The sequence below is a fragment of the Felis catus genome, chromosome D2 (genome assembly GCF_018350175.1).
Source record: "Felis catus isolate Fca126 chromosome D2, F.catus_Fca126_mat1.0, whole genome shotgun sequence".
Taxonomy (NCBI): domain Eukaryota; kingdom Metazoa; phylum Chordata; class Mammalia; order Carnivora; family Felidae; genus Felis; species Felis catus.
In genome coordinates this window covers 78,061,754-78,075,588 of record NC_058378.1, presented here as the reverse complement: position 1 = coordinate 78,075,588, position 13,835 = coordinate 78,061,754, and the positions used below count along the sequence as shown (strand labels likewise).

General features: G+C 50.9%; 1 protein-coding gene across 14 annotated transcripts in view; it reads right to left on the bottom strand.

Annotated features, from left to right (window-relative positions):
* TACC2 (transforming acidic coiled-coil containing protein 2) overlaps nt 1-13,835 on the bottom strand; it is a 212,716-nt gene that overhangs the window by 15,193 nt on the left and 183,688 nt on the right. For 9 of the 14 annotated variants that reach the window (XM_019813929.2, XM_019813930.2, XM_006938226.3 and 6 more), the window contains 6 exons: nt 12,175-12,236; nt 10,628-10,743; nt 9,320-9,491; nt 7,890-8,030; nt 6,892-6,981; nt 331-474 (listed from right to left, as the gene is read on the bottom strand). In XM_019813929.2, coding sequence (XP_019669488.2) covers nt 331-474; nt 6,892-6,981; nt 7,890-8,030; nt 9,320-9,491; nt 10,628-10,743; nt 12,175-12,236 — 725 coding nt within the window. The remainder of the gene's footprint in view (nt 1-330; nt 475-6,891; nt 6,982-7,889; nt 8,031-9,319; nt 9,492-10,627; nt 10,744-12,174; nt 12,237-13,835) is intronic. The other 5 variants (XM_019813934.2, XM_045040774.1, XM_019813941.3 and 2 more) reach the window with 2 other exon arrangements.

Below are 13,835 nucleotides of genomic sequence, written 5' to 3'. Positions count from 1 at the left end.
CCGAGAACTTCCCCAGAGCGTGAGACAGACATGAGCCAGATATCAGACTTCCGCAATGCCCACCAGGGAGCAACTGAAAGGCATATGCTTTTTGTTATACATCAAACAAGGCCATAGAGGCTCATTAAACAATGGTGTCCAGGAAGATCAAAGCCCGTCTGCTACCCGCCTCCGTCTGCAATGGTTGCAGAATACAGTCTGTGTCCAAAGATGCTGGCTTTGTGGACCATGGGTGTAAATATAATTTTATTTACGCGTGGCAGGGACTGGAGCCTTTCCCGGGGCGACCAGAGCTGCCCTCCTCCGAGCCACACGCATGCCACACAGTACCTCTGCTCTGGCGATCCGGAGTGCGGAGTCCAGGTCAGGCTGCTGGAATAAAAGGCCTGCGGGCTTGTCCACCTCGGCCGTCCCGATGCGGGAGTACAAGGCTGTTTTAGAGATGGAGACATCTGTTGGGTGACCAGCTTCTCTCTGTGGGATGGTTTTTAATTAGAAAAAAAAAAACACGTTAGTATCACGCATAGGACAGAGGATTTGCATTCACCCCCTCGTGAGTGGGTCAGTTGTATGGTTTTGAAACAAAGAACATCAAAAGTATGAGAAAATGCTCAGACTGATGAGTGGGGAAAGGCCGGATACAATCTATGGAAATCGATCGTTTTGCACCTGCACAGGCAGACAAAGGGGCTAATGGCAGAGGCCTCCCCAACTCCCAGCTTTCGGAGTCAAGCATGTCTGGTGCCTGCTTATCACTGCCATTTATCAGACGCAGAGGCATTTAGGCACAGCGCTTAAGAACCAAGGCTGTTTTCCGGCGGGCTCCGCTCCCAAAATAAAAGCCTGATGGCGAACGATGCTGAATTCTAATCTCCATTTGCCTAGTTTTGAATAACTGCAGATCTGATCAGTGTTGCAAGACTGTCTGCATTTCAATTCGGGGAACATTCGTTCAGCCCCGTTTGAAAGGATATGTTCACACAAAGCTTAGGGCCTACCGTGGCTATCAACCAACGTCACCTTCGAAAGCTAGTTTGCGGATGCCCCAAGGGAAGGGTTCCTTTGTAGTTACATCGCCTGAAGTCTGCTGTGTCGACGGCAAAACCGAAAACCGGATCGCTGACAATATCCCCACTGGCTGGTAAGACCCTCAACAGGTGGTGGGATTCTCTGCCCTCTCCCACAACTGACACTGGTTTGACTGGACAGGGCAGTCACCAGCCTCCTGGGAGGGAGGGGAGGACCACCGTTACTCTTCCTCCCTTTGCACCAAAAGCTCAGCCACTTCCAACACACTTGAGATGCGGAGTTAGGAGCATGGTCAACGGTGCAGCCGGGGCTGGTAGTCTAGTTCTTTTGTTAGAGACACCAAGCCAAGCAAGCACACTCTCAGTCCTATGCATTAACCTCCTGACACCGTCACGGATGCCCAGGCAAACCGCCACCCCTGGGGACTAGAGTCCAACGCGATGTGAAGTGTCATGGTGGGGAGCCGGTCAGGGTGGGACTGCAGGTTCCTGGGGAAATTCATGAGACGTGGGCAGGGAACACAGCTCTACCCTGCTGGAGTCGAAAGAGGGATGTGCAGAAAGTACGGGGAGGACTGGTCTTATAAGCGGAAGCAGGTAAGGTTAAAGACCCGACGGTGCGGGGCGGGGGGCGCACCCGAAGGCTCTCTCTCTTCCATCCCACGAACAGGCCTGCTTACCCCCCCGCTAGAGCATCAGAGGAAATGAACTTGAAATAACTTAGAAAACTCAGGCAGAAATTTAATGGATAGGACTGGAGATAACAGAGTTAGGGCCAGTTAGTCATATACATGCACAGCCATGGTTTTGGTTGTCTCAGAAGCGGGCTTGGGTTTCGCTGCCCCTGCCTGGTGTTGAGCGTTTGGGTTCCCTCTGCAGTGGGCCCCGGATGATCACTCAGAGAGGGGAGCACACGGCCCCCTGTTCTACCAGACCCTGGTGATACTCTGGTGTCTAGTGGGATGCCACGATCTTTCCTTCCTCGGGTCCTAAAGAAGCCTCCAGTGCAGGACATTTGACCAAAACCCAGGAGCTGGCAGGCTGATCTCGCAGAAGAAAGCATGCCACCAGACCAGAGCTACGGAGCCTCTCCCGTGCATGGGTGAATCTCTGCTGTTTGAAATGTTTTCAAGGCTCTACTTGTCACATGGGAAACTTCTCAGGAAGTAAAGACACAATTACACCTAGACAATAAGACTCTATTCGTATTTACGGAGAAACTTCATAAACACAAGACACTGAAGATGATGAAAAAAACCCTGTTCCTGTCACTCTTTAAGTAAAGTGCCCTTTGAAAACATAATTAGAATAAAATTTCAAAGTGGAAGGAACACTGGACACCATCCACTCATCCTGGTCTTCTGGAAGATGAAAAAATGGGAGGATCGAAGTGATTTGGCCAAAAGGTTTCCCAGAATGAGATCCAGTTCTGACTCCAAGTAAGAGAGCTCTGTGAAGCGCGAGGGGAAATGGACTAAAACTAACTTCATCGGACAGGGCAGAATTGAAATCCGACCGCTGCAGGAACTGATGCTCTTGAAGCTGCCTGAGCCCTTTGTACAAGGAAGGGAATGAAATATAAATAAATTAATGAGCTTGCTAAGTAAACACAATGGTTAGCACCACATACGGTGATTCACTATCACCTTTCATCCCGGCCACCTGGTGTTTTCAATAAAGGAACAGATGACTTCAGAATCCATTTGAATTACTGCCTGCGGTATCTGCATGTTAATGAAATCCAAGGTACACACTCCTGTTTTCTCTTACAACCAAGAACTATTTCTAACTGAAATAGGCTTGTGTCTCGCTGATATTTTAACATCGGGCTTAGATTAAGCTTTGTTCCTCTTGCAGAGACCCCCACTCACTGCAGCTTTGGAGAAGCCCCAAAGCCAGGAGAAATCACAGAGTGGTAACATGTGAAATGGCCCCAACTCAGAAAAAGCAGGAGCCTTTGGAATCAGCTTGCGGCCCCCTCAATCCACTCACTCAGATCCTGGTTCCTGATGGGACCCTCTGGGGCACTGCCACCAGTCAGACCCGCAGACCTCATGCCTGGGGCCCTTCTGGCCTCACGGTCCTGCCACGCACCCAGGCTCACAGTCCTTGTGGCCGGTTCCCTGTCTCCAGGCCTCAAGGGAAGCAAGGTGGGATCCCTGTCTGGGAGCCAGCTGTCCCCAAGAGCTGTGGGAGACGCGTGCACAGGGTGGGGGCCAGGAGTGTAGGTCAGGCTGGGAGCCCAGGGCAAGCTGGGTCAAGGTCATGGAGAGGGGGCACAGGTTGGGACGTTGGGGGTAGAGCCAGGTGGGGCCCCTCGTTGGAGCTGCTGCATCCAAATTTGCAGGCTTTGAGCTCAGGATGACACTCAGTGTGTGCCCTCACCCGCTCCCCCAAGAGGTGCCACCAGCCAGTGACTGGCTGCTCCTTCCCACTGAGTCAAGACGTGGCCTCAGCCCCTCTCCACACAGGCTGCAGGCAATGACCGCAAACTCCCCAAACTGGCAAATAAGAGGTGAACCCCCAGGCCAGCCCTCTGTCTCTGCTCTCCAGACTGTTCCTGCAGCTTTCGGGCATCGTGCTGGTTATTAATGTCGGGGGTGGTGGGTGGTTTCCGGACAAAGCACGAGAGAAGGAGCCTATGAGGTCAGGCCATTCGCCCGCACAGGTTGCCCCAGACCTGCCAACTTCTCCTGCCGACATAAAACCCAGGCGTCTGCCTTTATCAGCCAGGACTCGTGGAGGAATCCAACGCTGCACTGGGGATCAGCACCCTTTGCCTCCCTAAGGGGCCTGTTTCTAGGACTTCCTCCGGTCCTGAAGCTTGTCATTTACATGATCCTTATTCCTACGTTACCCACACACTTCCTTCGGTCTTCGTATTTGGGTCCCCTCAACCAGAAAGGCCAACGGCTTCAGGGATCGCAACCAGTATCCGTTACGCACAGAGATGAAATCCACCCCCTCGCGTGCCTTGTATCGCTTTGCAAAAGCCACACAGACAGGCCATTTATGCTCTATCTATCCTGGTTACACTCGGGGCGGCTGTACCGCACAGCTGGCCACCCTGGTCAGATTAATAACCCCAGGAGGTTACGATCGAATTCACTTCGGCCAGAAGGGGGTGGAAGAAAAACGCTAAGGAGCTACAGCCCCACACCCCGGCCCCAAGGAGTCTTCCCCGTTTCTAACATCTTCTGACTAATGAGACAGGAAACCCCACTGCAGACCTTCGAAGGTCAGCGCAGCTGGATTTTGGTCTAAAGGGAAATGTAAAGTGAAGCTGCTTGAAGGAGCAACCAGAAATCACCGCCACCATATTTCATGTGGCTTTTCATCCCTCCAAGTGATTTCTTTTCATTCCAAGTGATTTCATTTTTGTGTTAGCAACAGTTTAAGACCATGCTGCCAAAAAGACTGGGCTATGTCACCTGCAGCTGAAATTTATGGGCAGGAAAAAAGAGCAAATTGGATACACAGCTGCTGTTTCTCTTTCTATACATCAGCAATTTCCAAAGCAGTAAAGGGGCAATCAAGCGTCTACATGAACGAGAAACCCACAGAAACCCAAAAAAGCGGTACAAGTTACTACAGCAGAGAAAAATGTTCCTTACGCTCCAAGACAGTTCTACCCCCAGGAATGTTTCTTTTAGCACACTCTTCTGAAATACATAAGGAGGTGGCTGGGGCCATCTCTCCGACCCACACGCAGTAGAGTCAGGTGACAGTATTTTCTATATGGAAATCGGGACACATGATCTGAGAATAGGCTGTAATTGACAGAAGTCAACAGCCAGCCAATCAATTACTTGCCAACTGTCATGTCTGATGCACCCTTGGAAGGGGGAGGCAGGGGTACGAGACTTTCCAGAACATTTCACACTCAATCTGAACTCTTACTAGAACATGCTCAATTCTGCCTCAAACTGCTGGACAGGAATATACTGCATTTACAGTGGCCAAACTTGAAGCAATTCATTCTGTCCTCAAGCCACTACCCAAGAATACCAAGAAATAAATCTAATGGGGAAAAAAAATCATCACTGCTTAATGCTTTCTAAAAATCTTTCTCGTGGAAATTAAATCCAAGCTTCTGGGTTGACCATGAGAACAAGGACATCAGCAACGTGTGTTAACATTCTCGTCCCTGCTCTGGGTCCCAGTGTTCCCAGTCTGGACACACACAGTATGACCACCTTCTCTCCGTGAGCGATGTCTCTGGGAGGGAGCCCCCCTCCTTCGCTCCAGGGAAATCACACGTGGGAGGCCCTGCGGGCAGGAGCACCACATGAACTTCTGATCCTATATCAAGTGAGCTGTTAATTGAGACGGACAGGCAAGGGGCTCGCATTTGGAGACTGGAGTCCTCGTTCCTGCTGGGTCAGTGACTCACTGTCAGGCTTTGGACTGTTTCCGTGGTTCCACTTCCCCATCTATAAAACGGGCCCTGGACTCCCTACAGCAGAGAAGCCGTGAGATCAGAGGCAAAAGCGAAGGTGAGCTGACAAGAGCAGCTTTCATTCATTGCGCACCTACTGTGTGCCAGGCGTGGCACCGTCCCACACACATCATCTATACAGCAACCTGCAAACTCGCTGTTAGTAGCCTCATCTTACAGCTGGAAAAACGGAGGCTCAGAGAGGTTCACCAACACGTTCAAGGCCACAGAGTGCGCTGGGCTCCCCAACTCAGGGCGGAGTGTGGGGGGTGAGCATGAAGCGGGTTCTCGGAGACCACAGCTCACCGTCAGCCCCGAGGGTTGGGCTGAACCTCACAGGGCCATAGTTTTGCACGTCTTCGGCGACTCGTTCAAACAGTTAAGAAAAGTTACGCCAAACTTGGAAGCCAGGCACAAAGATTTCTGCATGCTCGGGTCAGTATCATACTCTACTCTAGAGCAGGGGTGGCCAACTACGGTGTGCGGGCCAAATGGTCCAATGTCCTATTCTGTAAAAAGGGTTTTACTGGAACACCACCATACCCATTCACGTGCATATTGTCTGTGGTCGTTCCTGGGCTACAGTGGCAGAGTTGCGTGGTTGTTACAGAGACCAGATGGCCCAGAAAGCCTAAAATACTGACCATCTGCCCTTTACAGAAAAGGGTTGCTTTTCAGTAATTCTATCGACTCTGGCCTATGGGTCAATGCAATGTCTCAGGAAGGTCTTGGTTCCACTATTTACTATCGATTAGGATCCGGTCTCATTACAGTTAGATATTAACTTGTAGAAAAACAGAAAACTTGTGGGACGCCTGGGTGGCTCAGTCCGTTAACTGTCTGCCTCTTGATTTTGGCTCAAATGATCTCACGGTTTGGGAGATCAAGCCCCGCACGGGGCTCTCTCTGAGCTGACTATGCGGAGCCTGCTTGGGACCCTCTCTCTCCCTCTCTCTCTGTCCTTCACCCGCTCTGTGTCTCTCTAAAAATAAATGAAACTTAAAATAAAAATAGAAAAGTTGTGAATTATTTATGTTCAGTAGAGAAGTGATTTTTACAGAAAACAAAACCTCAAAGTTTCTATTTGTCTTGTTTAGCCGATATTAACCAGTTTTATATCGCACCGTACAATAAGACTGCATTAAGATTCTAGACTTCTTTATTTCACCGACTCTACACCGGCTTCTCATATTTTCCTCCATTCAACCAGCTTTACCAACCAACCTGCTGTTTCCTTCACCACAGATTTAACTGGATCTCAGGGGTGAGCTCGGCATCTACACAAATTATGCTTTTGGCTTTTTAGAATGTTTTAGATCACTTTGTAGAATACGGACATTGCCTGCTTGGCCAATGGTTAGCAAACAAACTTCTGGACCACACCACATTCTCAAGAGGCAGCGCACGGCAGCACCAAACCCGTACCTTGGTATCCTGGCGGCTACGGGAGGCCAGGGCAATCTGCCTGGCCAGCTTCAGGGCTTCTATCCGCATGACGGCAAACTCTAACTCCTCCTGCCCAAGGGTGGGGGGTGGGGGTGAGCAAACCGCGGGGGAAAATGCACCAAGACAGGATGTCAATGTTTTCCACATCCAAGAAATGAATGTGCCACGTGATGTCATGACAGGTACTCAGGAAAAACACACGCTCTGGCTTTCTTTCACAATTAACACCTCAGCAGATCATGAAATAAGTGTTTAATTTCTTTTCTCTTTCTTTCTTTCTTTCTAATTGCCCTTTGGAATGTCTGTCGGGAAGTATCATGTGGTCAAATATGACACGATTTTTAAAACGGGATCAAAATTTTTACTGCACTGTTTCCTTCGGTTTCTCTCCTTTCGTTGGTTTAACGTCAAGTTGGCCGACAATTTCCGTGAATGGTTTTGGATTCTCAAATGACTGCTCACAATCTCTCTAGGTTTGCCCTGAAGGTCTTAGTGTAGAGGATGTCAAATTAAGCTGTCAAATTTAAGGCACAGAGCAGCTGATTGTTTTGGTTCCAGATGTAAGGCCGAGTCCAGATGTTATCTCATTGGGAGTCTGAGCTAGCTCTCCCATATATATAAAGAGCAGGGCGCGATGGTGATCTAATACCCTTGGTTCCATGAATAAATCACAGAAACTGCTTTTGGGGCTATCAAAATTTCTGAAAAATGACTGTTTGGGTCCAATTTCCAAATTGAAATATAAATGGGTTGTCCCGTATGTAATCACACAATTTATATCATCTTGGCGTCTTGGATCAAGAACACCCATACATCAGTCTTTTGCGGGGGGGGGGGGGGGGGGGGGGGAGAGATTTCATGTGGAGCATTTCCAATAACACCTCCTTAAATCCCGCCTCATTGCATGTGGGGTTCGGAGTTCATGCTCTACTGAGGTTTTCACAAACTCCCCAAAAGGTCACACGTGGGCTACAAACCTGAAGTTTCTGAGCAAATACTGGGGGGTTCTTTTCTGCTAAGTCGGGTTCCAGATAGTCAAGCGCACCACAGAGAGAGGCTGGATGAGCTAGCCTGCTGAGGAGGGCGTCAGCAGAGGCAAAGGAGCCCTCAGGAGCTGTCTGAAGGCCGGCAGAAGAGGACACAGAGGAAAAATAGAGGAGACAGAGTGATATCGATTCCAAGCAAGGACCATGCACCTATTTGCTGGACGTTTCCGACTTGAGACTAAAGAGAATGTTCGTTAGGTGCTAATACTTCCCTTTTCATCTGGACTGATTCCCACATGCTGATGATGGGCATCTGGAGATTGACAGGCCCAATGCCCTGCCCAGAAGCACAGCGTTAGGTACGTACCCTCCCACTCCACACCACCCTCACTCACCCCCTAACCAATTGGTGGGAGGAAAGTTACCATTTACTTATTTACTTCAAAGGCTCGGGGTGAGACAAGCCAGCTGACGGGTTTTCCAAACATAATATAAGTCATCAAGAAAACACCTCCAAGTATAAATATCATCAAAGGTTTTGGGCGTTTTCTAAATAACGGGAAGATGATTGCAAATGAAAACGGGTCTCTGGGTAGGTTACAAAGACTTCAACATCAGGAGCCAACTGTGTAGAAACTGAATCGTGCATGAATCCTTCCATAGTATCTAGTTGAGAGATGGCTGGATCACATCCACTCTCTTTCTGCTTACTAATATTCCCGGTATCTAACGGCCACACAGCAGGTGCTCGATAAGTGTTTGATGCATGAGATAAATGAACGGTCTGCTAATATAGAACAACAAAATTGACACTCACAGTAACTAAGTCAACAGCCTCAAACCCTCTTGGGGGCTGCTAAGAGGGAGTTAAAAAAAGATGCACATAAAATTCACCTACAAAGATGGTCCATTAGATGTTCAGGGGGTCTGCTGGCTCTGCGAGGCTCCACAGGGGTTGGGAGGGGAGAGGTACAGCCCTGGTCCATACACAGGAGGGATTTCCCATCACCAAGGCCCAGGAAAGCCAACTGTTCCCCAAAAGGAGTGCCCCCTGACCTGCCATTCTCTGCCCCCTGCCACGGAGCATGGAGAAGCAGGGTACAGACCGAGCACGGCTCCAAAGCCAACATCGAGCCCCAAGGGACTAACGTGGAAAACCAACAACCCTGAAGGCAAATAAAGCACTTCAAGAGAAGTGAGAATTTGCAAAACCCCATTGGCGAAAATGGAGAGTCACAGCTCTCTCGTGGCTACGGAGGGGGGGGGTCTCCTAGGCTGGCTTCTGTGGTCCAGGGACTGGGTGGGGCCCCGCGCCTGGTACCGGATGAGTATTGCTCTGAAGGCCTGGACCCGTTGGTGATGGGACTCAGCCGGCCCAGGCCTCACCCCAAGTGATCTCGGGCCCCTCCGACCCCACTTACAATTTCAATCGCGTCTGAAGCGGTGCCCAAGGTCATGGCCTCCAGCTCCTTCTGGGAGGATTTCTCCGGCACCTGCAAGTGTGGCTCTTGGTTGGGGGCCAGCCCTCGTGTGACGGGATGCTGGATCTTTGCCCCGGCATTCACAAGGGCTTCAGTTTCCTCAAAACTTGACCTGAGGAAGCGAAGAGCAGCTTTACTTTTTCTCGTGGGACATCCCACTGAAATCGACCAGGATGCCCCCCGTCAGCCAACATCCCAAAGGATCCTGGACTTCCAAGGCTACGTTCCCAGAGGGAAATGGGGTGGATGTCGGGTGGCCACGGAGCCTTGTGGGCCGGACAGGCTGAGGGAGAGGGTGGTCCCGCCCCACCCCAGGGCCTGCTCACGAGGGAGAGTCAGAGGCACAGATGCCACTGGTTGAGAGCACAAGCTCTGGAGTGAAGCAGCCTGCCTGACTAGGGACCGTATCTCAGTTTCTTTCTCTGTAGGACAGGAAGATCAAAGTGAGATGCCACTTGGCTACACTTTGACACGGTGCCCATCACCAGTATCCTTGCTGCAATAACACCACCATCGTCACAGTGGGCAGGTTCTGGAAACCAAAGCTAGAGCTTTCAGTCCCGCTCGGAGAAATGGGCAGGTAAGAGGGGATGGGAGGGTCCCAAGCACAGAGGGGTGCCCACCCTTACCCCATCCAGCGCTACACAGCTCAGAACGGGGCAGCCCGACAAACGGGAACTCACACCCACACGGGCAGTAAACGTGTCCCGGGCACCACGCAGAGGCCGGCCCTGTGACTCGTGCTTTCCTTTCCACGCCTCGGTTTAATGCTCCCGATGGCAAGGGAGGACAGTCGGCCCCTTCCCCATGGCACAGTTTGGGGGGTGCCTGTAAGACTGAGAGCCTCATTTAATTACAGGGCCGGTCTTGTTACTACCCTCACTTTACAAAGCATGAGGACACTGTGCACAGGAGGGTCCCGTAACCCGCATCAGGTCACGCAGCCAGTAACTCAGGGTCTAAATGCAGGGGCACGCTGCCTCCCCACGGGACAAATCACAAAACAAAGTCATGTGTGCACTGGGGGGCGATCGGAGAGGCTCACGCTTTCAGCTGCTAACAGATTTCTCCTTAGGACAAAGGGCAGCTGGAAACACAGCCCCACACGTACATCCATGTGGACAGAGACCGTGAAGCGGGCCGCCTGAACACATGTAATGAAACCAAGCCAGGATAGCAGTGCCACAGGGCCCAGAGGCTTGGGGACAGCTGGCCCGACCCGTAACTCTCCCCTCATTTAAGTCATACCCTGAACACGGCGTCGGGGACTCTGACGTCCGGACTGGGGGAGACTTGACCGGGCTCTCCTGAGAAGTGTCGAACATAAGGTACAGGGCCTGCTTCTTCGGGGCATCATCGTCCTGCTGCAGGCATCAAAGGCACATGTCAGCTCAGCTACAGGTGGCCTGAACACGCTATAGAGATCGGAAAGCAGAGCTCCTGGGGCGCTGGGTGGCTCAGTCGGTGAAGCGTCCGACTTCAGCTCATGATCTCATGGCTTTTGAGTTCGAGCCCCACGTCGGGCTCTGTGCTGACAGCTCGGAGGCTGGAGCCTGCTTTGCGTCCCGTGTCTCCCTCTCTCTCTGCCCCTCCCCTGCTCATGCTCTCTCTCTCTCTCTCTCTCTCCCTCTCTCAAAATAAATAAACCTTAAAGAAAAAAGAAAGAAAGAAAGAAAGAAAGAAAGAAAGAAAGAAAGAAAGAAAGAAAGAAAGAAAGAAAGAAAAGCAGAGCTCTCTTCAATAGAACAAATAACTCATCTGGGAAAAGCCTGCGTTCTTCTTGAGCCACCAAGAAGGAAGGAACCAGCAGGTGCCGGCCAGGAGAGAGGACAGGGAAACGGGAGGGGTAGGCAAGCCCCCCAGGCTGGGCGCTGCCCACCGCCGAATGCGGGGCGGGGGACAAGCCCAGTGGCCCAGTGCGGTGAGCGCCTCCATCACGGTCGGTCTGCTGACTTAGAGCAAACGGTGGGTTGGACGCAGCAATCCCGGCATCCACGAATGATGTAAAGAAAGATAAAGATCCCAGCCATGTGTCCGGCCCATCAGTGTCACAGGAAGTGGCACCTGCAGGCCTCCGATGGCATCACTGGACAACAGCACAACGCGAGAGGTCCTGCTCGGAACCAAGTGCCCTGGAGGCAGCAGACATTGAGCCGGGGAAGACAGACGCCCATCACAGCCACTTAAATGACAGCGGGATGGCAGTGTGGGGAGAGACATGTTGCCAGAAAAGGCAGTCTTCAGTTACACAAAGCACTTAATTTGAAGACCACAGATAACAGTGTGCTTTAAAAACAACCAAAACGCTCCTCCACCTTTTCAAGGAAAGCTCTAGTTCTTTCTCAGTCCAGGGAAGTAACTCTTTTTTTTTTTTTAAGTGTATTTATTTATTTTGAGAGAGACAGAGCGAGAGCACGAGTGGGGGATGGACAGAGAGAAACTCAAGCTCTGCCAGTTCAGAGCCTGATTTGGGGTTCGAACTCACGAACCGTGAGATCATGACCGGAGCCAAAACCAAGAGACGCTTAACCGACTGAGGCGCCCAGGCGCTGCCCCTGCCCCCTCAAGGGAAATCATTCTACCGGAAGGCCTAACTGTATTCCATCATTTTCTGCCTGAAAATGCCATCTCAAGTGGACCGAACCACAAACTTGAGACCCCCAGTCCCAGCTCACCCTTCCTGTGCAGCCAAGGATGCTGCCGACACAGAGGACCCTGGCTTTGGGGCCTGAGCTCAGGAGGAGGCCAGTGACTACCTTTTCACAAGACAGGGAGGGAAAGCAAGCAGAACTTACAGGTAAGGAGGAACCAATTTTCTCCATGTACTCAATTTCGTAGGAGTTTCTGTAATCCAACTCTGCAAAAGAAACAAAACGAGAATTAGCATCAGGGAGAAAAAAAAGAAAAAAAGGAAAAAAAAAAAAAAAAAGGAAAGGTTTGGGCCAGGCAGGGTGAGGTCTGGAACCAGACTCTAAACTGTGAGCCTGTCCACTGACTTGAGGTTTCCAATTCGGCTGGCAGGGGAGGCTCAGCTCAGCAACTTTCAGACGACTGCTCGTAAACCTCAGGCTGCCAAGGGGCTTCGGCTATTTGGGAACCTGAGAGAGCCTGAGAGAACGAACCGTGAGAGACACAGATCTGACCGCGAACAGGTCTCCGCACGATGCACTGAGTTTTCAGAACAGTGTGTTTTGAGTGTCTTTTTCCTCTGTCAGCCTCCCGGGCAACATGGAGAAAGTTCCCACATCCCGAGGACATTCTGGAACTGAGATTTTAGCCCCAGCCATACTCTGAAGCAAGGGAAGAACATACATGGTTCCTTCGCTGCTGTTTGGAAGAGAAGCTTTGCAAGTCACATGGAACATTCCCCCAATTTCTGCCAGGGCCTGCAGGGCGGGTCCAAATCAGATTTCTAGATGCAAAGACGATTCAAGTCCAAAGAGGTGGAGATATGACCTATTTCAAATTGACTGGAGACCTCAGGCTGGAAAGAAAAGTCGAGAATCTTTCACTGGAGACTAGAAACCCTGACTCCCTCGGGTGTCCGGGCAGCTCCACGGGGACACCCAGTTCACCCTCAGCTGCATTCCCTGCCCAGTGACTGGATTCTGAGCACATACGACGTGCCTCAACTGCTGGGCACTGTGGATGGAGTGGTGAACAAAACCGGAAAGGACTCTCTCCTCACAGAAGCCACATCTACAGCTACCAGATGGTTCTTTCCTACTTTCTTAAAGAAAGCCAAGAGATGACAGGTGAGCTGCTCAGAAAGCAGCCGGACAAGAGTGTCAGTGGCAATCCCTGAAGCCTAAAGCCTGAATTTGTTTTTTAATTTTTTTAATGTTTATTTATTTTAGAGAGAGAGAGATACAGACAGACAGACCCTGAGTGGAGGAGGGGCAGAGACAGAGGGAGACACAGAATCGGAAGCAGGCTCCAGGCTCTGAGCTGTCAGCACGGAGCCCTACACGAGGCTCAAAGTCATGAACTGCGAAATCATGACCTGAGCTGAAGTCGGATGCTCAATGGACAGAGCCACCCAGGCGCCCCCTGAATTTTTTTTTTCTTTAACACAAAATACAAATAGAAGTTCTGGTTATAAAGCACTTCCCCATGTATGCATTGTTGAAGTCATCGCTTAAAAAATGATCCCTTAATAGGAGCTTTAAAAGGAGAGATTTCCTGGAAGACCTTCCCCAAACCTGCAATTGTGTGGGGTCACGGCCGTATGAACTGAAGCACTTCAACATGTGGACAACTCTTCAGGAGTCCTTGAATCTCCCTGGGGAAGCCAACACATCCTTCTAGGAGGCTTGGCCTGCTCAGGGGAATGCAGCCGGTTTTGTGGATTAATGACCAGAAAGACCTCCGCCCCGATTTGTGCGTCACTCGGGAAGAGCAGAGACCCAAAGCCAACCACACACAGCTGGGCTGGATTCAGCGTCTGTGCCTGTAA